Source organism: Haliotis rubra, unplaced genomic scaffold, assembly GCF_003918875.1.
Source record: "Haliotis rubra isolate DU_JTF1 unplaced genomic scaffold, ASM391887v1 Scf1064, whole genome shotgun sequence".
Classification (NCBI taxonomy): domain Eukaryota; kingdom Metazoa; phylum Mollusca; class Gastropoda; order Lepetellida; family Haliotidae; genus Haliotis; species Haliotis rubra.
Window position 1 is genome coordinate 166,238 of NW_025764964.1, and position 25,392 is coordinate 191,629.

Here is a 25,392-nt window from a genome sequence, read left to right on the forward strand (position 1 = left end):
AACTTTAAAAAATAAAAATAGATACAACAAAAATCCCAAACAACCAAACCCCAAAACAACCAAACAAAAACATAACACACAATAAAAAGGTAACACAACAAAACATCCAATTTGCAATTTTGAAAAAAATAGTGCAAGATACAATATTTAAAACAACCCCCGAACCCCCAAAACCCCCAAAAACCCCCATTAAAATAAATATCTAAATAATGTCTAATAAAATTACATAAAATAATGTGACCAAAAAAAATCTTGTCCGTGGCATTTTGTGTTCAAGAAACATCTGTCGGTTTTACAAACACAACTGAAATATAATATTCTATATGTCTCTTTAGCACTGGATAACCTTCAATGGATGTGGACAATCACGTGGACCTTCCCATTTGATAACACGGATATGGTGACAGCTCTAGCTTGAGCGGATTTTCCAGGAAAGCGATAGGGCATTTAGTCATGTGTACACTCACACGTGCGTTGTGATATAGATGTTCAGCATGATGCCAACGGCTGAGTGTATTACAAGAGATACCCCACACGTGTGACGGGTCGGTTTCAGCTGAACTCTAACCTGGATATACCAGCTTACTGCGCATGTCTGGATTATTTGACAGCGCGCCAAGATATACCCGAACGCAAGTTTACCTGTCAAAGCGGAGGAGGTTGGGGGTGATGGCTGCCCTACCCCTAACGCTCGCCGTCCTCGTGCTTTCCTTCGTGCTTGGGGGTGCCTCCCTACCGAACTGTACCCTCAGATGTAAGGTAGGTTCATTTGAACACTCTTCTAGGGATCGGAATGTCAAACATGTTGTCGCCACGTTTTTTCAAGGGGTAGAATATAGACGGCTGTACTGTAAGGTGTGACTACCTGTCATGTCGCAATTTGTCCTATATAATTTATGTGGACTTCAGCTGGATGTCGCGTGTCAGTCATTGCTATTTTCTCTAAAGACTATGTATGTGTGTGACAAGACCGGTTAATGTATACATTAACAACCCCAGCTGATGTTAACGGTTAACAGTTAAAGGGCGTCGTGATAACTGTCCTCACTATCTGGATGTCATTAAGAGAACGGTTCGAATTTGTGTATGATTCTTAAATTTTCAAGAGGGTCACATTACTTGCGGATTTAGGCTACAGGACCCAAGGCCTCTGTAAAGAATTTTAATTCTTCTATGTCAGACGTTGCAAATTTGACGCTCCGAGATATAAATCATGTCCGATTTAATTCAGTATTTTGCCATGCATCTCATGTTCCTGTGGACGTTTTTACTAGATGAACAATTCACTTGGCTTTGCATGTGTTTGTGACTTGAAACCGCAGGGGCAGGATACGCTATTCTTTTCGCAAACACCTGGTGTCATCACTTTCTTCATGATTCATAAACACATTCTGGTGATTGGGCCGTACCCGTTAGATTGCTTGTAACTATGGACGGTGTTTTGTCGCTATTATAGTATTATGTACACGTGAGGCTGTAACTACAATCTACTAGTATATCATTATTGGACTCTCTCTCACACATTGTCACCTTGCTGTTAAAATGTTGTAAACTGGGTAATGTGGCGTTAGACCATAACTCCCCTACGCTATTTCATAGTAGTTGATTCATCGGCGAAAAAATAGTTTGTATACATAATAGATTTACATGGAAGGAGATCCTCACTTGTTGGTAATCAGGACATTTCCCACCACGCCAAATATCCGAGATTTGTAAGGAGAATACAAATGGCAGTTATTTCCATCCAGTTTGAGCGGTGGCGGGATAGCCTAGTGGTTAAGGTGTTTGCTCGTCACTCCGAAGTTCCGGGTTCAATTCCCCAGATGGGTAGATTGTGTGAAGCCCATTTCTGGTGTCTCCTGTCGTGGTATTGCTGGAATATTGCTTAAATGTAGCGTAAAATTAAATCCACTCACTCCACTGACTTTGTGCCGCTCCCCCAAACCATGCCCTACAACCTCATTCAAGACCGTCAGGTATGTTCTTACCATTCTCTAAAAATAGCATTACATTTAGACAAGGGCTACAGTACACTACGGTTATATCGAACTCAAAGGAGCCAGTACTTAACTTAGTTCGTCATAACTATAGTTCTTAATACGCATTTCGAATAGAATTAGGAAGTGACATTGTCACCAAACTGTATGTGATATCAGACAATTCATTATTAACGCGGTTTACTGTGTATATTTCACATTTATCCATAATACCTGAAATGGGCTTCACACATTGGGTGCGGGGAATCTAATGTAACGAGTGAACGCCTAAACCTGAATACAGGGAGGCGCATGTGACTGATGACACAACACTACGACGAGAGACGGTGTGTTATTGACGAGTTGGAAGCAGAGCGTGGAAGCTTTTGTTCGAGTTTCTTTTCATACCGTTTTCTGTAATGATACCCTCTTTCACTGTCTTCTCGTTTATGGATAAGTTGTTTGCAATAAACTGTTTAGATTCAACGAATCGTGAATACGTTGAAATGCAGCTTTAGTTACGCACACATTCCCATCACCATCCCTCCGGAAAGCAGGGGTTACAGATTAACGGGGTCAAGACTATGGAACTTTCACTCCTCAAAGCAGTTTCCTTGCTTCTACCGTTAGGCTCTTATTACGACGTAGACCTGAATCGAGTGTTTCAGTGGGTGAGTGAGTATGGTTTTATGCCGCTTTTAGCAATATTCCAGCAATATCACGACGGGGGACACCAGAAATGGGCTTCGAACACTGTACCCATGTGGGGAATCGAACCTGGGTTTTCGGTGTGACGAGCGAACGCTTTAACCACTAGGCTGCCCTGTCATAATATAGCTGCAATATTGATGTGTTCGGCGTCAATCAGTGAGGTTAGTTTAACACCGAACTCAGCAATACTCCATCTATATGGCGGCGGTCTGTAAATAATCGACAATCCAGTTATCAACGACATGAGCATCGATCTACGCAATTGGGATACGATGACATGTGTCAACCAAGTCAGCGAGCCTGACCACCGGATCGCCTCTTACGAGAGTGAGTGAGTGAGTTTAGTTTTACGCCGCACTCAGCAATATTCTTGCTATACGGCGGCGGTCTATAAATAATCGAGTCTGGACCAGACATTCTAGTGATCAACAGCATGAGCATCGATCTGCGCAATTGGGAAACAATGACATGTGTCAACCAAGCCAGCCAGCCTGATCACCCGATCCCGTTAGTCGCCTCTTACGACAAGCATAGGTTACTGAAAATCAGGGGCGGTGGGGTAGCCCAGTAGTTAAAGCGTCCGCTCGTCACGCCGAAGATCCGGGTTCGAGACCGCATATGGGCACACTGTGTGGACACATTTCCGGTGTCCCCCGCCGTGATATTGCTGGAATATTGCTAAAAGCGACGTAAAACCATACTCACGCACTCACTACTAAAGATCAATTCACAGATCTTCACGGGTCCAGTATCAGTCGAACAGTGTTTGCAAGGATACCACCGGGGAGCAGGATGTAAACACTCTTCGTAGCATTATTTCATAATCATTTATAAAAATCCCAAACATTTCTTACGATTTTATTGTTGTTTGTTTTGTTCTATTTGTAAGAGGTCACAAATCAGTTGACGTTAAGTCCTTGGATGGGTGACCGTGTTTGGCAGCTTGACTACTGAGAGTTTCTAGGACTTCAGTCTTACCCCATAACGAAACACATGTGATACATGTGGTCTCACCTTATAGGCAAGTGAGTTTGTTCAAAATTGCCACTTTTCACCCAGCAGAAAATGGGTACCCGGTTGGATCAGTCATGTAATTATTAACCTTCTAGCGCCTCCCAGGCAGCTTGGGTTATCCGGAGTAATAATAATCAGATTGTCTGTGCTTTGAGCAATCGCAACGGATGGAAACACCCCATAACAAAATTAATGCACTTATTATTATTATTATTATTATTTCACAAGAATAAACCCGAACTGATCTTCATCTTGGCTGGCACAAGTCATCGTAATTCCAACTTCTTAGATTTATCGCATGCTACTGATTACTGGATTGTCTTGTCGAGGCTTGATTATTTTCAAACCTCGTCACACAGCTGGAATATTGCAGAGTGCTTTGTTAAACAATAAACGTTAGAGAGATCGTTTTGACGTTAATTTTAATATCTTAATAAAACCTGAACAAAACCCTGATACGGTATCATTGTAACGGTATCAGGTTCACAGGGGGCACCATGAGTCACAGATAACGCCACAACGGAATGTCAAGTTAACATTGAAGTCCAACATCAAATAGTTTGCGGGTCATCGTCACATGACAGGGGTACACCTGTGTGGGGCATACCTATACTCATTGATTGTGTTAGTGACGGGTGTTGCCGGTAGGGTAGGACACCTGGTGTCCGTACTGATATCTACGGACCCATTCACAACTTAGTAACTTCTAAACTGACGTGCAAAAGAAAGTACACACCTGATGCTTTGGTAAAATGTTTTCCTGAAAACAGCGTAATATTTAGAAAAGTGTTTTGATTGCGACTCACAAGTCACAAACATTGTGTACTTGTTGCAATAACACCATAGATATCGTACCCAATTGGAACATTGCTAGCAAAATATTTACGTTGTTTTAATAGTCTCAAAACACCAGGCGTGTACTTGTTTTGTACATCAGTATATTTTGCTGTTTACATCCAGTGACTGAGTATAGTTTTACTGTTTACATCCAGTGAGTGAGTATAGTTTTGCTGTTTATGCCAAGTGAGTGAGTGAGTATAGTTTTACGCCGCTTTTAGCAATATACCATCAAAATAACGACAGAGGACACTAGAAATGTACGTCCAGTGGAATCTGTTTCGTCAGATAATCGATAGTGGTGATGAATTTTGGAATATGTTTGGGAATGATGAAGATGATGTCACGATGACTGAGTGAGTGAGTTAAAATTTATAGTCACATCGGCAGTATTTCAGCCATATCGGGAATACTCATAAAAAAGACGATATAAATACCTGTCAACAAAGGACAGTAAAACAGCTACAATATCACAGATATAGATTAAAATTAACATGCATCTCGACTAAAAACATGACGTCATGACTGAACAGCGAAAATCATAATTTATGTCTGACTGACTGACTAAGTTTGGTTTTACGCCGCTTTTAGCAATATTCCAGCAATATCACGGCGGGGGACACCAGAAATGGGCTTCACACATTGTGCCCATGTGGGGATTCGAACCTGGGTCTTCGGCGTGACGAGCCAACGCTTTAACCACTAGGCTACCCCACCGCCCCCATAATTTATGTGTTCGAAACAATTTGTCGTGAACGTGTTACGATCTGTTGAAAATTAGTCAGTCTGTAAAATGACTGACGTTTTTTTAACTCAGGCAATTTACAAAATATTCTTCACCCATCGACTGAAAGTGAAGCGATAAAAACAAAGGCCGAAGTCAGTGTATGCATTTGCATGTCTACTGTGATGTTTTTAATCCCTTTCATCCCATACAGTCCATTGTACGGTTCCAAGATGGTCCCTACATTACCACATGGGCGTGTGAGAGTGGATAGTGTTCCCCTGTGCATAAGTATCACCGAATTTCACTGAACTAGGTTGGTATGACTCATTGTTAAAGTATGGTTATAGATCCGAAGCGTGCATGTCATTGTCAAGGACAGTCTGTTTACGCTACCTTCAAGAAACTAACACGTCCGTATGTACATGGGATCCAATAACCAGGCTTGCCGATTTGACTGTAGGCTAACATTTAGTCGAAAAATAGGTCATTTATCTAATTTAATAAATATCCATGTTCACGCATCCCTACACTATCTAAGGCGCCGACTGTACACTTTTGAGTGACGTCACAAGCGGCTGACGTCACGTCGGTATTCAATTTAGCTCACACTGCTTTATCGTAGACAAAACTATACTAGTCTTAATTACACTATCCATGGAGATAGAGCAACTGTATTTCATAAACACACACACACGCTCACGCACGAAAGCACCTACACACAAAACAACATATACATATATATCAAATAAGTAAAATTTAATTCAAAGCTGAGGCAATCAAGACGCCAAATAATTATCCTCTTTGGACTCTTTTTCAGTAAAGGAGACGGACTAACTTGCTTGGTTCATCCTCATTTCCGCACTGTAATCTATTTACCTATATCGATGATTGACAGCAATGATTGCATTGTCTGGTACTCAGAGGCCAAGATAAGTTGCGTATCCGGGTAAAATACGCATGGAAAATTTCCAATTACGCATTGAAAAATAATTGTTGCGTACCAATTACGCATTTAAAATGTTACATACGCAAAAGTTTAAAACAAATGTGTACGGAATATATTTATAAAAACCGCTTGCGTAATGAAAAAGACATCGATTGCTATCAAGTTGTACTGTTTGTATAGGACTAGTGTTGTACTGTCAGTGTAGGATGAGTGATTTTTTTATGAAATCATTTCCATTATATTTATGTTGGTTTTGATTAGAAATGACATAAGGCAGAACATACCTGCTTAGCAAACTTACTCAATGACTTAGGTGAGTAAAATGACTGAAATACGCACATATTTGAAAGCTGTGGGTAACGGAAAATGAAATACCCACTCAACATTCATAATACCCACTCCAAAAAATACAGTGGGTACAGTACCTACATGAGCTAAATCGTATCTGGAGCTCTGACTGGTACAGACTCGTCGTTTATAGGCTTTGTAGCTGAAATAGTGATGTGTGCTGCGTCAATTATCAAACACAACGACGATTAGGTGGTGGCTGTGGTCACGTTTTGCTGCTTCAGCTGCCACTGACAACGACTGTATTATGAACTGATGCGTGTGTGTGTATGAGTTATTAGTTTTACGCCCCTTTTAGCAATATTTCACCAATACCACAGCATGTTACACCAGAAATAGACATTGTACCCATTTGGGGGAATCGAAACCCGGTCGTCGGCGAGATTAGCGAACGCTTTACCACTAGGCTACCCCACCGCCCAATCTCTGAACTACATGTAACAGTTACAAATACGGACGTGAGCATTTACTTGTGCCATGACACCTTCAAATTTGATGTTATCCCAATTGCGTAGATCTATGCTCATGCTGTTGATCACTGGATTATCTGGTTCAGATTCGAATATTTACAGACCGCAGCAATATAGCAAAAATGTTGCTGAGTGCGGCGTAAAACTAAACTCACACTCGCACAATTTCATCTTGTGCTCGGTAGTTCACTTGAACGAAGAAAAAATAAAGTAAACTAAATATATAATGAACTCAAAGGACCCACTACATTTCGTTCGTTATAACCAGAAAACCACCCGCAACACATGAAGGATTGGCTGTGCCACGCATGACGTCTCTTGAATCGGTGAAATATTAGATATCTAGCCGATCTTGATAGTAATACGTTCACTGGGGTTACATTTCACGTCTCATAATGGGGAAGCGTGTCTTGTCGACACTTGTCTGTCTGCTCTTTTCATGTTATCAATACAGCTTTTCTTTTTCCCGAGAATGAGAAAACCAGAAATGAATACATCAGCTAGTTTGATTTCAATATGGCTTTATTATGCGATATTGCATCAATAGATATGGAGGCAGAAGACCGCCCTGGCGCACCTGCTGCTGTATTCAATGTGATGTTTCACAAGCCTGACACTCGAGCCCTCTTATCCTCTATTGACTCTCGCTGCTTCTGAATATCAGTTGTTGAAATTTACACCTTCCCGACTTACTGCCTCGACTGACTAGCTGCCATACATCTTCCAAGCTTCAATTTCAGTCGTCAGCCTTTATTATTAGCAGGTTTTTGGCTCCACATATAAGATTATCTCTCTCAAGCCATCTGTCTCCTAGTGTGTCCTTTTGTATACAGATGAGCCTCGCATCTCAGTAACATCCTTTCATTAAGGGTGGTGTCGTAGCCTCGTGGTTTAAGCGTTCGTTTAGGGTTCCCGTTCGAATCACCAAATGGGTACAATCTGTGATGCTGATTTATATTTTCCCCGCCGTCATGTTGTTAGAATTCAGCTGAAGGCTGCGGCGTAAAATGATACTCACTTACGCCTTCGTATCTCAATAAATGTTTTATTTTAGCCCTACGAATTCGTTATTTTCCCTGAGACATATATATCTTCCATTCACATACAGGTTCTTAGTCATGGGTATCTATGATAAAATGCAACATAAGATCTGGGCTGGAAACAACCATTTTGTGACCTATTTTACATGGGTTTTTTTACAATCTACATGGTGCACAGAGTTGATTTTATTCATGTTGATTTCGCCACAAGAAGCCCTTTAAAGAAACAGGCTCAACGCAAAACATTCTTTGATTGGCATTCTAGAAGTTGAGTAGATGCACGTCGCCTATACAGAATAAAGAAGTTGTATATCCATAAAAAATAGTCCTCATCCAACGCTAAACCTTACTGATCAATGCTCTCCGCCACTCGTAAGGTCACCTGTGCACACCAAGTTAACCAAAGCTCAACACAGCATACCTCCCGCCCCAAGATGTAACATTGTGGCTGGCCTATTCTCGAATTTATCCCGATAGTTTTTTGTAATATCCTGAAGTGTGTTTTTTTCATCTGAAAAATTCGAATGATTCAATTCTATCCTTATTCTGTGTTTCGTTGAGTTTATCTAAAAAATACAGATTAAAATGGATTTTTAGGAAAGTGCAAATGTCCTTAGCATGCTCATGGCCTCCATCCAGCTCCAGATCTGTACAGCCCTTCTCTAGCCTACCCGCCCAGGCAACCTCAACAGCCTCAGGTATTTGCTGTCTATTTGCAGCCCACGTCTCTATGACTGATATATTGCGACCCAACCTCACAGTGTAACGTATCTGATTCACAACAGTCCATATTTATGTAGGCTCACCTCGCCAGCGTGCTCTTCTATATGAATACCCCTAGTTGCATTACAACATCAAGTAGGTCATCGCGAATATTTAAGTACGATGTGAGTCGTTTCTCTGGGGATGCATTTACATAATCTAAAACGATACACCGAGTTACCCATATTTCGATAGAAGCGGATTGTTGTCGAGGATATCTTAACATCACCAGTTACGATAAATCGAGTTACCCGTAGTTCGATACAAACTCATTATTGCTAGGGATTAATTAACATCATCTGAAACTATGTCGAGTTAACCATAGCTCGATACAAGCCGATTGCTGGCGATACATTAACATCATCTGAAACGATACATCGAGTTATCCATAGCGGATTGTTGCTGAGGATACATTAACTTCACAATAATGATTCATCGAGTTAGTCATAGTTCGATACGGCAGGTTTTAACTGAGGATAATCTAACATCACCTGTAACAATAGATCGAGTTTCCCATTGTTCGATACAAGCAGCTTGTTGCTGGGTAAACATTAACATAATCTAAAACGATACATCGAGTTACCCGTAGTTCGACACAAGCGGATTGTTGCTGGGGACACTTTAACATCATTTGAAACGATTGTGTTGACGAATTTATAATTAATCAAGCTTCCTTGCCTGATACTTCGCGGTGAGATGTCATGACGAGAGTAAAACAAGATAACACTAAGCCAAAATAGGGTCAAATATTTGGAACGGATAACACGTCGATGATAGATAGCTCCAAATATACATCTACCTCAGCCGTCGCCCCTGGTATGTCCAGGATATCATGTCATCGACTGCATTTGAAGGAGAGGGTGCGTTTAGTTGAGTCTCGCGTGTTGCTTTACACAGCAAATTAGAGTTTGACGTACTGAATTACGTGCAATACCGGCCTCTATGCCTGTGACACTCTCATGAAACTAACCGGTGGAAATACAAATTTAGTAGTGTGGTACTCGCACACTAGCCAGGGGGCGGGTTGGGGGTGGGGTGGGCGGCGGTGCACATAAATGATGAAGTCTAAAGGTTAGAGGGAAACCTTTTCGGGTGAAGGGGGGTGGGTGGAGGGTGCGCACTCCCCCTCTGGATCCGCCCATCCTAGCCCTTAGAATTCTGTTCATCGCTTATTATAACTTTTCGATTCTATTTCGATGAATACCCAGGACCCATTCTCTACCTCAGCCACGTTTTCAGTCCCATTCGAATGACAAACAAGAATCCTGATAGGAATTAGGGAGGTGGCGAGGTCACCTTTCGAAGTTAGCGACCAGGTATATTACCATACTAAATAATGGTAGAATGTCCTTGACGATCGAGGGTGGCTCTGTGGTGTATAAAATCAATCTACGACAATCTCATTTTCCTCGCTTTCGCAGTTCCGTGACGGTCCGTAAAGGCCTGTGCTTGTTGCCACGCTAACCACATTTGCCCTGGTTATGAGTCCGCGTATGTCAGCACCTAACCCGTGTTTATATATTTCGGAGGTCGAAGATCAACATCCTATTAACACCTCACCGACAGCATCGGTGGCTGACAAATTAAATTCTTCTTTCACTAAACCTCGTTATTCCGCACCCAGTTAATCTGGAAATCCCATGATTCAATATTCCAGTACTTTCTCTAATCAGAACGAAGACCCGGGTTCGATTCTCACATGGATACAAAGTCTGAAGGCCATTTCTGGTGTCACCCGCCCTGATATTGCTGGAATATTGCTACAAGCAGCGTAAAACTAAACTCACTCACTCACTTAATCTGAACGATTTCAACGTCTGTTGACGGTACCAACGTCACGTACCAAACCATGCGGTGACAGGTCAGTACAACAAACTGCCACATAAAAACAACCCCAAAAAACCTTTAAAAAAGGGTTTAACAATTTTTAAAAAACCCAAACAAACGCAAACGACGTGCCACTTCAAGCAAGCCTTTGACTAAACTGTTGGGGATAAAAACATAGACTTCAAATTATTGCACAGCTGATATATTGATGAGGAACACTTTTTATGGATTGACAACTTTTTTATTGCAGTGGATGCGACGGTTCGGTGTAGATACTGACACCGTTATCAAGAAAACGGTGTTAGTATCTACACCGAAAAGTCGCATCCACTGTAATAAAGAAGTTGTCAATCCATAAAAAGTGTTCCTCTTCATCATACCAGCTTCTAAATGCCACTTAAGGAAGCTGATACATTCTCGTAGTTACACCCAAAACAACATCCTCGGGAAGGAAGGAAGCATGATAGAAACACGGAGGACGTGTAGCCATTTGGTGTACCCGAAACTCGTCCTTCTGTCAACACGACAATGCTGAGTATCCAGGATACCATGTACACGAATGCATCTACACAAAGCTATTTGATAGCTGTATCTCGTCCAGCAATCAGCCAAGGCTGGTTTTGCTCCATAAGGTCGGAAAGTGTTTCTCAGTTTTGTCCTTGGATTGTCAGTTTGCCTGACATAGCCCGTTGTGACACCATAAGCCATTTGGGTGACGACCCTGCTGGTAAAAGGGGCACGGGGCGCCATTTTATCCTTATTGGTTTTAAAGTTTTAGGGCGACGTGGGCCAATAAGAGGCCTATTTGCGGCCATTTATCCTTATTGCTTCTCTAAAACCGGAGTTTCGCCCCTTATATTTTGTCACTTATGAGTTCTGGTTCATGTCATTGTTTCTCACCGATTTTGCTGGATGCTCTTTCCTGCAAACCCGTCTTCTATGTTTTTCTTCTTAGCCGTGGACATACTGTTAGTTTAGTTGGGAAATCCGTTGGTGAGGTCAGCGTTGAGTCTGTGAGCAGCCTAGCTGGAACTCGGCGCTATAGAAGTAGATTATTATTATTATTATTAGCGGGTCCAGGATGGGTCCAGAGGTAGGTTCAGAGGCGGGTCAAGATATGGGTTCGAATGTGGTTTCAGGGCCAGGTCGAGGTGTCTGTACAGGGTTGGGTCCAGCTGCGTGTTGGGGGTGGATCCAGTTAAAGGGGCAGGCCAATTGATAGGTCTAGAGGCCAGTTCATAACTACCCCACCCTGGTATACTATATCAATATATATATATATATATATATATCTGTTTTAATTAGCTATGAGTTGTGCCTGCAGTTTTTTGGGAGGACACAACGTGTGAAACATATCGTCCGAAGCAATGTTTGCAGGAGAATGGTCCACATTACTGTTAAGCAATCTCACTGGCGTTCTACATTCTATCGGGGCGGTGGGGTATCCTAGTGGTTAAAGCGTTGGCTCGTCACGATGAAGGCCCGGGTTCGATTCCCCACATGGGCACAATGTGTTAAGCCCATTTCTGGTGTCCCCCGCCGTGATATTGCTGGAATATTGCTAAATGCGGCGTAAAACTAAACTCAGTCAGTCAGTCTACATTCTATCAGGTACATAAGACAGCAATAGGTGATGGGTAATAATGCCAGCGTATTCTCTTTACCTCGACTCGCTCTAGTTGTACGTCATTAAAGTTGTACAATGTGTCCTCTTTACCTCGTTATTGCTGTACAATGTATTCTCTTTACGTAGCTGTAGTTGTACAATGTGTTCTCTTTACTTGGCTGTAGGTGTACAGCGTATTCTTTTTATGTCGCTAAAGTTGTACAGTATTTTCTTTACTTGGCTTTAGGTTACAGCGTATTCGTTTTACGTAGGTTTAGGTGTACAGCGTATTCTCTTTACGTTGCTCTAGTTATACAATGTGTTTTCTTTACTTAGGTTTAGGTGTACAGCGTATTCCTTTTACGTAGGTTTAGGTGTACAGCGTAAACTCTTAAAGTTGCTATAGTTGTGCAATGTGTTCTCTTTACGTAGCTTTAGGTTACAGCGTATTCTCTTTACGTTGTTCTGGTTGTACGATGTGTTCTATTTACGTTGCTGTAGTTGTACAATGTGTTCTCTTTGCGTTGTTCTGGTTGTACAATGTGTTCTATTTACGCTGCTCTAGTTGCACAATGTGTTCTCTTTCCTTATATTTATTTGCACAGCGTATGTGTCTTTTCTTCGCTCCAATGTATTCTCTCAGTACTCTGGACGCCACACGGTTTCAGGAATTCGTAAAACTCTTAATAGAATTAATAAAATACCAATGCGTAGTGAAATGACAAGCACGTATACAAACGTCTCCAGTCTGCTGCGTCATGCTGCTCACCACGTACCCAGCTCATTTGTCCCTGCCACCCGTATCGACTTACATTTTATGTGGGGCACCTGTTTACTACATGCACGGTAGAGCGAGGTGACCCTCCCGCATGTGATATAAAGTGGCGCGTAAACACAAGATGAGCTGTCACACTAACAAAGGACAAAAAACCCGACTAACCTGTAAACAACACGTTGGCTATCTGTAAATTGTTCCCCGGGAAAGGTTTAAAACGTATGCATGATCCTCTCAGAGAGAGCACATTCGCTGTTTTTGTTTGTTGTTTAACGCCGCGCACAGCAATATTCCAGCTGTGTGGCGGCGGTCTGTGAATAGTCGAGTCTGGACCAGACAATCCAGTGATCAACAGCATGAGCATCAATCTACGCAATTTGGATATGACTGACTGACTGAATTTTGGTTTTACGCCACTTTTAGCAATATTCCAGCAACATCACGGCGGGGGACACCAGAAATGGGCTTCACACATTGTACCTATATGGGGATTCGAACCCGGGTCTATGGCGTGACGAGCCAACGCTTTAACCACTAGGCTACCCCACCGCCCCAATTTGGATATGATGACTTGTGTCAACCAAGTCAGCGAGTCTGACCATCCGATCCCATTAGTCGCCTCTTACGACAAGCATCGATTGCTGAGGACCAATTCTAACCCGGGTTTTCACGGCTGGGTATAATTACGGAACGTTGTTATGGATAACTATGATGTCTTTGGTCTAACGCCAGATACAATATACTTGCAGGGAAATATCGACATGTGACCCTCCCTCAAAGCAGTTTGTTTGTTTATTGTTTGCGCTGCATCAGTGAGTGAGTGAATATGATTATATGCCGCTTTTAGCAATATCCCATCAATGCACGGCGGGGGACACCAGAAAAAGGCTTCACACTTGTACCCATGTTGGAAATCGAGCACGGGTCTTCGACGTGACGAGCGAACGATAGTGCGCTGCATCAAGCAGTAATCTAGCTGTATGACATTGGTGTATAAGTCTCGAGTCTGGACCAGACCACTCAGTTGTTGTCATCACGATCATCGATCTACACTTGTATGAACACCATCAGCGAGCCTATCCGCCAGATCTCGTTAGTTGCCTCTTAAGACAGACAGACCCGGTCTGTTTGAGGCCTGGATCTTTTCAGTCCCATCAAATCATTATAACGTCTGTATTACAAAGGGTGTACCGGTTTACACTGAGGCGAATTATCCCACGCACAAAAGACCATCCCTATATGAAGTATAACATACCATACCTGCACGACTACCTTTTCACTTGACTAGGTTACAAGAAAGCTCTCCTTGTCTATTCAGATGTTCTCTTACAAACCACTTAGGTACAGGTTTATGATTATAACTTAAAGGTAGATATGTGACACGTTTATTGAAAAACCTATAAAGTAACATCCACCCGGCCTTGGAAAAACCATTAACTTTGTAGTCATTGTAGTAAAGTATGAAATAATGCCACGTTGTCCTGTATACAATGCACAGGTCGCAAATCGGACGAGGTCGAGCAACACTTTTGGCGAAAAGTTGGTGGAAGTGATCATGTTCGGCAGCATGAATCCTGATAGTGTTTAGGGTTTCGGATACTTCACGTGAGGTGTTTCCTTAGTAAAGTGTCTTTGTTCGAGTAGGACTCTATTCATTAAGCAGTGCCTTGGTACTGTGAATCTTCTAGCGTCTCACATGACGTTGGTATACTGCCAAGGATGTTGAGAATAAAAATGGAGTGCTCACTGTACATTGATCAACTGACCGGGTTAACAATGCAGCACTGTCAACATTCTTTAAAAAGTGGATTTGGCGCATGATAATATGCGGACTAAATTGAATTTATCAATGTATGCTACCTGTATTTTGCAAAAGTCCATTTTTGAAGAACTAATGTAAGTGAAACTGGATGAACAGCTGTTTGAACAACAAAACTGTTAATAATGAGTATAAGTCCTCCTGAAGCTATTCGCAGTATGTGCAAACAAAGTTTGTTCAAAATTGTAAGCACACATGAAGCCGGTGCATTTACAAATATACAATGACTGTCGAAGAAGTAGTGGTGTGTACTCCATTTATATCCGAGTATTTTCAATGGACGCCATGTGGATGTCACAAACGTACACCAACATTACCGTCCCAGCAATCAGCGTGACATTCTACGTTTGACATTGTACATTAAGAAATGGATACATGATAGGAAACAAATTCAACAATATACACTTGCATGTTATAATAGTCTTAACCACAATGGGGGCGGTGGAGTAGCCTGGAGGTTAGAGTGTTCGCCCGTCAAGCCGAATGCCCGGGTTCGATTCCCCACATGGGTACAATGTGTGAAGCCCATTTCTGGTGTCCCCCGCTGTGATATTGCTGGAATATTGCTGAAAGCGGCGTAAAACCAAACTCACTCACTCACTTAACCACAATGATCTGATTAAAAGGAATTTAATATCACGGTACTGAGTCTGCTATGTTTATATTCCAGATGAGAAAACATTTGATGAAGTTAATATAGATATAAATATATACCATCAATAACAGAGAATAATCAGTCTCGATTAACAGACAAAAGATTTGTACTGATATTTATTATTTATTTAGACAATGAGAATATACAGATAATCAGTTAAGGGATGCTGTTGACCCACTCTTGTCTATTTCTTTTTTCATTTATGCAGATTGAATCGGTCAAAAAATATTTGTAAATTAATACGGATCAATGACCGAAGTATTTGTTGGTCAAAACTATGACTATTGTGGAGAGGTTCTTCGACGGTGCTTTAATATGTTGTCAAGGTAACGAACTCATGGTGCCTTACACCAAACTGCAGTGTGAGTGAGTTGGGTTTTTCGCCGCTTTAGCAATATTCCAGCTATATCACGACGGGGGGACACCACAAATGGGCTTCACACATTGTATCTATTTGTGGAATCGAACCTGGGTCTTCGGCGTGACGAACCAACGCTTTAACCACTAGGCTACCCAACCGCCCCAGGTTAGTTCTGTCTGTAGAAGCGTCAGATGAGAGCCTCAACAGAGTTAATGCATGACCTGTATTGGCGATATCCTATGCGTGCATGTAGCTGTCATTGTAATGACTTTGTTTTTCAGCATAAAACCTGCCGTGAGAGCAAAGGGAGGGTATCCCCAGTTTATGGTGAAGGTATGTACACATTTATTGTTAGATTTAAGGCCAAAAGAAAATATATTTTCATCTCTCGTAAATTATGTGTTTCTTCGTGTCCAAAGAAGTTATAGAGTTCCTAATCAGGACAGTGACGATTTCTGGCTACTTAGTTCATTTTCCTGAAACGAGAGTCAAAATTGGTACAAAACCAAACAAAAGTTGAAAATTGTTTAAAATGGATATATCTTTGCTGATTGTCCTAGTCCCGACTAATACCGGTTATACGGTGCAAGCCCCAAGTACCATACGGTAGTGTTCGTCCCGCCCACATATGGTGGGTGACTTCATGACTACATCAGTTTTCATTCCCTTTATACATCAACGATATACACGATATACCATTTGATGAACGTAGCTTCATATGGTGGGATCAGGGGATCGAACCACTTACCATCCGTTTTCCGACAGACACTCTATCCACTGGACCATCATTCTTCTTGAGTTTAATATCCCCCGCAACGCGTTTTGCTGGGGGTATTATTTTGGACTCCGTCCGTCCGTCCATCCGTACAAATTCGTCTTGTTTTTGCGTTTCCATGGCAACAACTTCGATTTTGACTGAACTTGGTATTGGTGCTCTTTTCAGGAGCAGAATTTTAAACTGTTCTAGGTTTCTTCACCAAAACTTGGTACATAGATAGATCTGCTGGTGAACCGGTACCTTTTCGTAGTTTTGGACAACTTAATAAAATATTTTTTTGTATTTCTACGGCAACAACTTTGACTTCGATTGAAGTTGGTGGTAGTGCTCTTTGCCGGAACAGAATTTAAAACCTACCAATGTAACATAGTCATAACTAGTTGACATATGAAGATTATTTTATCATTGCGAGTGATATTGATGACGTTTTCTTCTTGTTTTTCTTTGACTAGGATTTGCAGAGAGTGAAATTTCAAGCACAGGGATGAGTGAAGCAACTTTTGTCCGACAATTAGTTCAGGAAACGTGTTATCTTCACTGCTGTTAATAACCTTTCTGTCACTTTCCTATTAAGCTTTACAAATCTCAGTCAATCTCAAACCGTTTATGATAGATTAAGCAGAGTTGTATTTGTTTTCCTTCAGTATGCAGAGGTCTGGCACTGAAGTCGAGACTGAGCGGTACCACGATGCCATTTCATCTGGGGTTGACTGAAGATCCCCAGAGGAATATGTTGATCATCAAGTGGAAGAAGAAGCTCCTATCGCGTGAGTAGACGTTTACAATGCCAGTAAAGCGAGTCACTGTGTAGATGAGTGAGTGAGTGAGTGAGTGAGCGTTCTGCTTTAGTTTGTGAGCAACCTGTGTGAGTTTCAATCAGGGATGTGTCAGCATTCGGCAGGAATAAGTAAGCTTTCAGCAGGAACGGATGGGTTTTAAGTAGGAATGGGTGTGTTTTCAACAGGATTGGATCAGGTTTTCCTAACAGGAATGGATCAGGTTTTCCACCTGAATGGATTGGTTTTCAGCAGGAATGGATGGGTGTTTCCACTGTATTTGGAGTGGGTATTATGAATGTCGAGTGGGCATTTCATTTTCCGTTACTCACTGCTTTCAAATACGTGCGTATTTCAGTCATTTTACTCACCTAAGTATTAAGTCATTGACTAAGTTTACTAAGCAGGTATGTTCTGCCTTATGTCATACCTAACCAAAACCAACTAAAATATAAATGGAAATTATTTCATAAAAATTACTCATCCTGTACTGACAGTACAACACTTGTCCTATACTAACAGTACAACCTGATAGCAATCGATGTCTTTTTCATTACGCAAGCGATTTTTATAAATATATTCCATACGCATTTGTTTTAAACTTTTGCGTTTCTAACATTTTAAATGCGTGATTGGTACGCAGCAATTATTTTTCAATGCGTAATTGGACATTTTCTATGCGTATTTTACCCGGATACGCAGCTTATCTGGGCCTCTGGAGTATTAACCATTAATCTGTCCTACCGCCAGACACAGTAAGAAAAATCAACCACAAGTATACGCTGACATTAATGGCGAGTTACTTCTTACAGGGTCCGGAAATGCGTTGTTATACATACCTTTGGCGGCGAATGATTCCGGAATCTGTTTTAACATCACAATCAATTCGGTAAGCATATGCCTTCTATATATGATGTAATGACTCACAGTAATCTTGCATATTGGCATGATTCCTTGATTATGAGAGGTATGATATGATATCTGATAACAAGCCACTTTCCATGGCATCTTGATGATGGTAGTATTGTGTGATCTTACTATGACTTTGACGAATGGGGAATTGAACTAACAATGGCGATATTTGAATAAACGCATAACTTTATGTAGAACTGTGATGGTATATTTTAAGCATTTTCAAAATGACAGACAGACAGACAGACAGACAGACAAGTTTATTCAGTAAAAGGCCACAGGCCCATCATACAGTCATTTGCATATGATATAGATAGTTTAGTGCACATGCTGTGTAATAGGAACATTTCTAATGCGCTGAAGTACATGATACAGAAAAATACTGACATCTCTTATGATACAGTCATTATGTGTTTTCATAATGTTAATAAAAAATTGGCATTTGGATCAAAATCAGTAAAATATTTCTGAACATATCTTAACCTTAAATCAGAAAAACGTTCACACTTAAGGAGTACATGGAATTCATCTTCAATAACATTTTTGTCATCCAATTAGCAAAATAGACATAGTCTCTCGTTGTAATTAACTTTATTGTATCTTCCAGTTTCAACAGCTAAATTAAAATTACCACATCTAAATTAAGAGAGTGCAGATCTGAGATGTAAAGGAATATCAGAATTTAAATACCTTTTGAAAATAAATCATTTGAGTGACTGTGATATGAAATATTTCGAGGTGAGATTTAGAACCTATTAACCAACACACATATGTACATTATAGTACACAGTCAGATAAACTGTTTGATGCATTTTGTTATTCAGAAAAGATACAAACATAAGAATCTGAGGCTTCGCTGCACGGATGCAGACATTCTAGATGTGACGAACAAGAGGTTCCTGCTGGTTGATGAGGATGCTAACCCAGTTGCAGTGAACAAGGTAGGTTGCTTATCCACGTGTAATTCAGGCATCTGTATAAAATACTTGGAATTAGACCCGTGAAGATCCGGGTCTGCAGCAACCCATGCTTATCGTAAGAGGCGACTATAGGTTTCGTTGACACTGGTCATCGTATCCCGTTTGCATATATCGGTACTCTGGATGATCACTGGATTGCCTGGCCCAGACTCGATTACAGACCGCCGCCATTTAGCTGGAACTAATTGTATGTAAATTATAACTTAACATAGAACTAATACTCAATCATATGGGGCGGTGGGGTAGCCTAGTGGGTAAAGCGTTCGCCCGTCACGCCGAATGCCCGGGTTCGATTCCCCTCATGGGTAAAATGTGTGAAGCCCATTTGTGGTGTCCCCCGCTGTGATATTGCTGGAGTATTGCTAAAAGCGGCGTAAAATCAAACTCACTCACTAAATCATATTTTGGTTCAAACAAACCTTAACAGAAACGTATTTTTGTTCATTTCCCAAGAAACAATTCTAACCTTCAAAGTCATTGCATCATGGTGTGATGCTATCGATGATCTCTTTGCTGTCATACTTCATGATGTGTTTATTTACAGCCAATGCCGGACGCCGAGTCATTCTCTGAGCCTGATAAGACCTGCGACTGTTGGTCTGTGGAGGACCCACACCAGAGGATGCAGGACTGCTGGTCTCCGGGCTGGGTGCAACTGAATCCCGTCGAGAACAAATCCATGGAGGTCGACGTTGTGTGGAATCCATGTAACACGTCCAGGGAAATAATTGTCATGATTGGACCGAAGGACTCGCACACAACCAGCGACGAGGCCACGATCCCTACTTACAAGGTAAGACTTTTCAATAACGGACTGGAAGGTTAATAATCTGCCTTTGATTCCGGAACCAGACTTAAACTAGATGTATTAACATCCTACAGGAACCTGAGGACGTGGCTATTGCTTAACGCCGAATGCGATTTTCATAACGACTTAAGTTTATATTGTGTAGGTTGTGCTACACGTGTATGATTGTAAATATTCTGTAAATTGTACGTGTAAATTGTTCTGTTATTCAACAGTTGCGGGACTGTCTTCACAGTCAAAAGTTTATTATCAAGGAGCCTGGAGAATACGAAGCTTGGGTAATTATGAAAATTGTATATATGACGTGTGAAAAATACGTTTGTAAACATTTCTGCGAAAGCTAGAATTATATATAGGTACACTAGACAAAACGGGCAGGAGGGTCCAGTTCGATTCCCCCACGTGGGTACAATATGTAAAGCCCATTTCTACGTCCCCCACCGCTATATTGCCGGAATACTGCAAAAAACGTAAAACCCAACTCGCTCACTACATATACATTATTTCTAATCCACATAACTAATTCATGAACATGTTACACAAAGGAGCTCAGAAACAGATATGCAAAGTTGCTGTAAATCGGTAAATGACATTAATACATGCCGAGTTCTCTCCCTTGTTCTGTGAAACAGGTTGGTGCTTTAGGATGCGAGTCCCCTGTGTACGTTAAGAGTGCAGCTCTTCTGATGCCATATAAGCCCAATACCGGTAAGTTATGTTCCTTGATTTTGTAGAAATTGACAAAAGGACCCAGTTTATTAAAAACAACTTCAGTAATTTACTACATTTCGCTAGAAAATATTATACCGTGTTCTTGCTTGGCAACGATATTAGGAAAGGCAGCAACCCGTGCTTCTGAGAGGCGATTTACAGGTTCGGGTGGTCAGGCTCGCTGACGTGGTGAATGTATGTCAGATCGATGCTCGCGATGTCAATCACAGGATAATCTGGTCCAGACTCGATTATGTACACTCCGCCGCCATATAGCTGGAATATTGCTGAGTGTGGCGTTAAACAACAAACAAGCACATAAATATAAGAAAAGGTCACTATTACAATAATATTATATTCGTTGTTTTTGTTTAATTCTAATATATATAATAGTATTTATTATCCGCTTATTGTGTCTACCTTTGCCAGCGAGCCATAATGTATCTGTAGATGGATGTATTGGTAGATCTAACCTAGCTGTCACGTGAAAACAACTGTAGTAAACTATCTCTCTATTTTACATATGTCTGTACTGTAAATTTGTTGACACTATGAAAATTATTTGGCAATTACTTCGGGGTTAATGTCATATTTGAACTAATTACTTGACATTTTCTGCCATGCTGTCATCATAGAGAGGTTTCATATTTTATAACCTGTCACATAAGCACATAGTAAAATAGCTCTCTAGTTTATATATGCATGTAGAAGAAGAATGAGGACTATTTTGTGGACATGCAACTTCTTTATTCTGTATAGGCGACGTTTCGACATAGATTCTAATGTCGTTGTCAAGCAAGTGGTTTTTCTGAAAAGGCGACGTTTCGCCATAGATTCTAGTGTCGTTGTCAAGCAAGAGTGAGTGAGTGAGTTAATATTTCACGTCACATCGGCAATATCTCAGCCATATCGTGGCGAGAACAATCCAGACAATAAAAGGTGAAAACATTTGGAAGATTGTCAAGCAAGAAGTTATATATATGCATGTCCAGTTAATTTGTTTACTCTGTGAATTTCTTTTGGTAATGAATTCAGGGTAATTATCATATTTCATCTAATTACTTGACATTTTCCTCCGTGCTGTCACCATAAAGAGACCATGTACTTAGGTTTCATATTTTGTAACCTATCACCTAAAAGGGCGAACATTATTATCATTTCAGTTCCTGAGAATGAGGTTTTCCGAGCGACTGTTCAGCCTGATGAAGGTTCAAGTCCTCCCTCAATCAAACTTGTGGTGGTTTTGGTTGGAGCATTTGCGTTCATTGGAAGTCTTTCCCTGGGCGTAGCATGTTTTATAAAACGTATGTATTACCATGGTTACAGCTTTTTCCTCATACTTACAATGATTACATTTTTTGTAATCTTTAGTAAATTGCCAATAGTACATTTTACCACTACGATACGAGTAGTTTACTGATAGTGATTATCTCACTTCAGGTCCGCGCCTGGCTCCAGTGACAGACCCTGAGACAGAACCACTTACAGGTAGGACAGATTCTCTGTTGTTGGTTTGGTTAGTTAGTTTGTTGTTTAACGCCGCAATAAAAAAATATTCCAGCTATATGGCGGCGGTCTGTAAATAATCGAGTCTGGACCAGACAATCCAGTGATCAACAGCATGAGCATTGATCTATGCTATTCGGGATACGATCACATGTGCCAACCAAATCAGCGAGCCTGACCACCCGATCCCATTAGTTGCCTCTTACGACAAGCATGGGTTGCTGAAGATCAATTCTAACCCGGATACATAAAAATGCATGCTTGTTTGCTGCCTTACAGAGCACATGAAAAAAACCGAGTGAGTGAGTGAGTTTAGTTTTACGCCACTTTTAGCAATTCCCCAGCAATATCACGCGGGGGGACCCGGGTCTTCGGCGTGACGAGCGAACGCTTAAACCACTAGGCTACACAACCGCCCTGAAAGAAACAAAACCGTTAGTCACTTGGTTTTAATTTTGTGCAGGAACTTCAGATTGCTGAACACCCATTCTAACCCGGATCTTCACGGGTTTCTCTGTTGTTTAACTAACCCCTTGTCGTTTACAGGGAAACCAACATATACAATTGTCAAGGGGTCTGAGGAAAAAGTAGTAAAGACAATAGCTGATACCTTGAGACAAGCATTGCCCGGATCTGACAACAATGCCATCACAGCTCAGGACTTAACACAACGCCAGCCTTCCATGAATGACATCCAGATAGTTGTCCTTCTACAGGACATACATGCCCATACGAAGCTAGGAAACTACGGTAACAGAACAGTCATGCTGCAGTTGGACTATACTCGGTCGGACATGGAATCCCCCTTGGTAGTTCACGTGCCAGAGACTATGGATCATCCGAGTTTCACCGCAAGAAATAACCAATCAAAACAGTCAGTTGGGTTGAGCCTGTCCGATTTCTTGCAAGGGATGGAGACAAGGTGCAGTCTTACTAGCCCTGAGATGACTGGGCTCGAGGAGGAGGTGAAACAGCTCTCCAGATACAGAAGGGGTTTGTATGATGGAAGTGCATATGTCTGCGTTATTGTGCAACAGCTTCTGATTTCAGTTTTCCTTTGTCTTCTAAAATGCAGTAGAGATATTATATATGTTTTGAGTTAAATATGTAGTTGTTTTGAAAAAATGGAACAACTACTAGAAGATCTTTTTAACTGTAAGTTTGAACTCTTGATAATTATATAAATGCATTATATGTTGGAAATAATTTTATATTTTGTAAAATAATAGTAGATTGGTTCATGAAATATATTTCATTGGATTATAAGAATTTAAAAAAATGTTTTTTTTCACAGATGAAATCAAAAACATCTTACTCATATCTGGTTCTGATCATCAGTTCCATAGAAACGCATGTCATGAACTTGCTGAACTTTTACGAATGGTGGGCAAGACTGTGATTGACCCACACGATGGTGTCGGCAGAAAAGGCATGAAGGAAATTGGTCCACAGGAATGGACAATGAAGCAAATACATAAAGCTGACCTCATACTCATTGTTAGTTCAGATAACGTGTACAGACTAGTTGACTGTTATGAAAGAGAAGAAGCGAGTGGAACTGTGGAAGGCGTGAGTATCTGTGTTCCGTTGTGTCTCAAACAATTGTCAAGGGGGAATGTCACTGGAAAGACAGCTCTTGTAACGTTTGGCTATGGATCTGGGTATCTTGATAGAATCATTGACATGTATCCTCAACTGAGTCGCGACATGAGATACTGCTTAGTGGAATCGAAGTCTGGTGCCTTCCAGGAGGAGCGGGACCAATCACATGCACTGCATTTGTTCTTGTGCAGAATGTCATCAAATCAGACTCTCGTCGATGGTGCTTGTGCTAGTAGACATTGTGAACTCTTCTTCGGGAATATTCAACAGATGGCGGCTGCAATGGTGGAGGATTCAGACTCCCTGATAACCAGACACAGCTCTATGGAATCGTTTAATTAAAATTTCTAAGTGTGCAATTTATATTTGTTGGGGTAGCCTGAGTCGAGTGGCAGCTAAAGGATGATTTCTAACGGAACTCACAGTTCGGTTGTCTCGAAGCAGGAGCTTGGTCGATAGGAATTCCAAATGTATGTTCATCATATTGCGGTTATGTTGAACAACGGAGAGCTTGAAGTATTTCCGTAGATCCCTTTAACACAAATGGTGTCTGAATTCAGTCAACTCCCAGGAGTGATTGGTGAGTCGAAATTTAAAGTCACCTCTCCACGTATTCAGCCAAATTGTGACTGGACGGGTTTTTACATTACAGTACACACTCCATACACATTACCTTTGCATTGCCCATCCTGAAATAGACCATTGCTTAGTCGCTGAAATAGGTTTTGAAAGAAAAACATGTAGTGACGATATCGTAATTTATCTTGCCTCACACATAAGTGTCCATTTCTGATTGGCCGAGCGCTCTTCTACTATTTTCTATGTACCCCGCTGGGAATGCCGAACTCATTTGGTACTTCGTAGTAGTAATTCTTTATCTCGAATAACATTGAATCAGGTCATTCGTGACCCACTCGTGTTATTCCGGGACAAGCCTTCTTGGAGGTTACGGAAAGGGGAGAGTGGTGACGAATGTGAATCACGTATGATGTACGGAAATTACCTGTGTTTTGCGAATGCAAATCGATGTAAGGGAGATAACTCTAAATTCTTTTTCTTGTCGTCTGGTACTCCATACTGTGATCCGATACCCGCGTTTCAAACAGTTCAAAATTACCATTGAGGTGTTCGGTAAGATAAAAACGTTGTTCACTGATCCCTCGGTGCCCGAAGGGCAAGGGGAAGACAAAGAAACATCGAGGGTATATCAGCCCGTGTCCCCCTCGAGACCAGTGAACAACATATAATGTCATGAATGTATTCATAGTGCAGACTGTGACATTTTCATGTTGTTTCTATATATGTGTTTGTATGAAGGGATTTTGTCCATTTATCATATCATATGTAAACACAAATTCTCATATAAATGAATACACATTGCCTTCTTGCCCGCTCTATGTATATTCGAGAACCTTTCTCATTGTCATGCATTTCTCACACACTGC

General features: G+C 41.2%; 1 protein-coding gene across 3 annotated transcripts; it reads left to right on the forward strand.

Moving 5' to 3' along the window:
* Positions 1 to 453: 453 nt before the first annotated feature.
* LOC124278867 lies at positions 454 to 24,870 on the forward strand. 3 transcript variants are annotated; one of them, XM_046714666.1, is made up of 13 exons: positions 455 to 759; positions 15,722 to 15,839; positions 16,156 to 16,207; positions 17,297 to 17,419; positions 18,241 to 18,317; positions 19,165 to 19,281; positions 19,865 to 20,113; positions 20,344 to 20,406; positions 20,761 to 20,836; positions 22,003 to 22,143; positions 22,280 to 22,327; positions 22,892 to 23,338; positions 23,640 to 24,870. In XM_046714666.1, exons 4-13 carry the CDS (start codon positions 17,341 to 17,343, stop codon positions 24,287 to 24,289), a joined length of 1,947 nt encoding a protein of 648 aa, XP_046570622.1. In that variant the 5' UTR covers positions 455 to 759; positions 15,722 to 15,839; positions 16,156 to 16,207; positions 17,297 to 17,340; the 3' UTR covers positions 24,290 to 24,870. The 3 variants fall into 3 exon arrangements, with proteins under 3 accessions (XP_046570609.1, XP_046570622.1, XP_046570613.1); XM_046714653.1 differs by lacking the exon at positions 15,722 to 15,839 and having other exon boundaries at positions 454 to 759; XM_046714657.1 differs by lacking the exon at positions 15,722 to 15,839 and having other exon boundaries at positions 455 to 754.
* Positions 24,871 to 25,392: the final 522 nt, after the last annotated feature.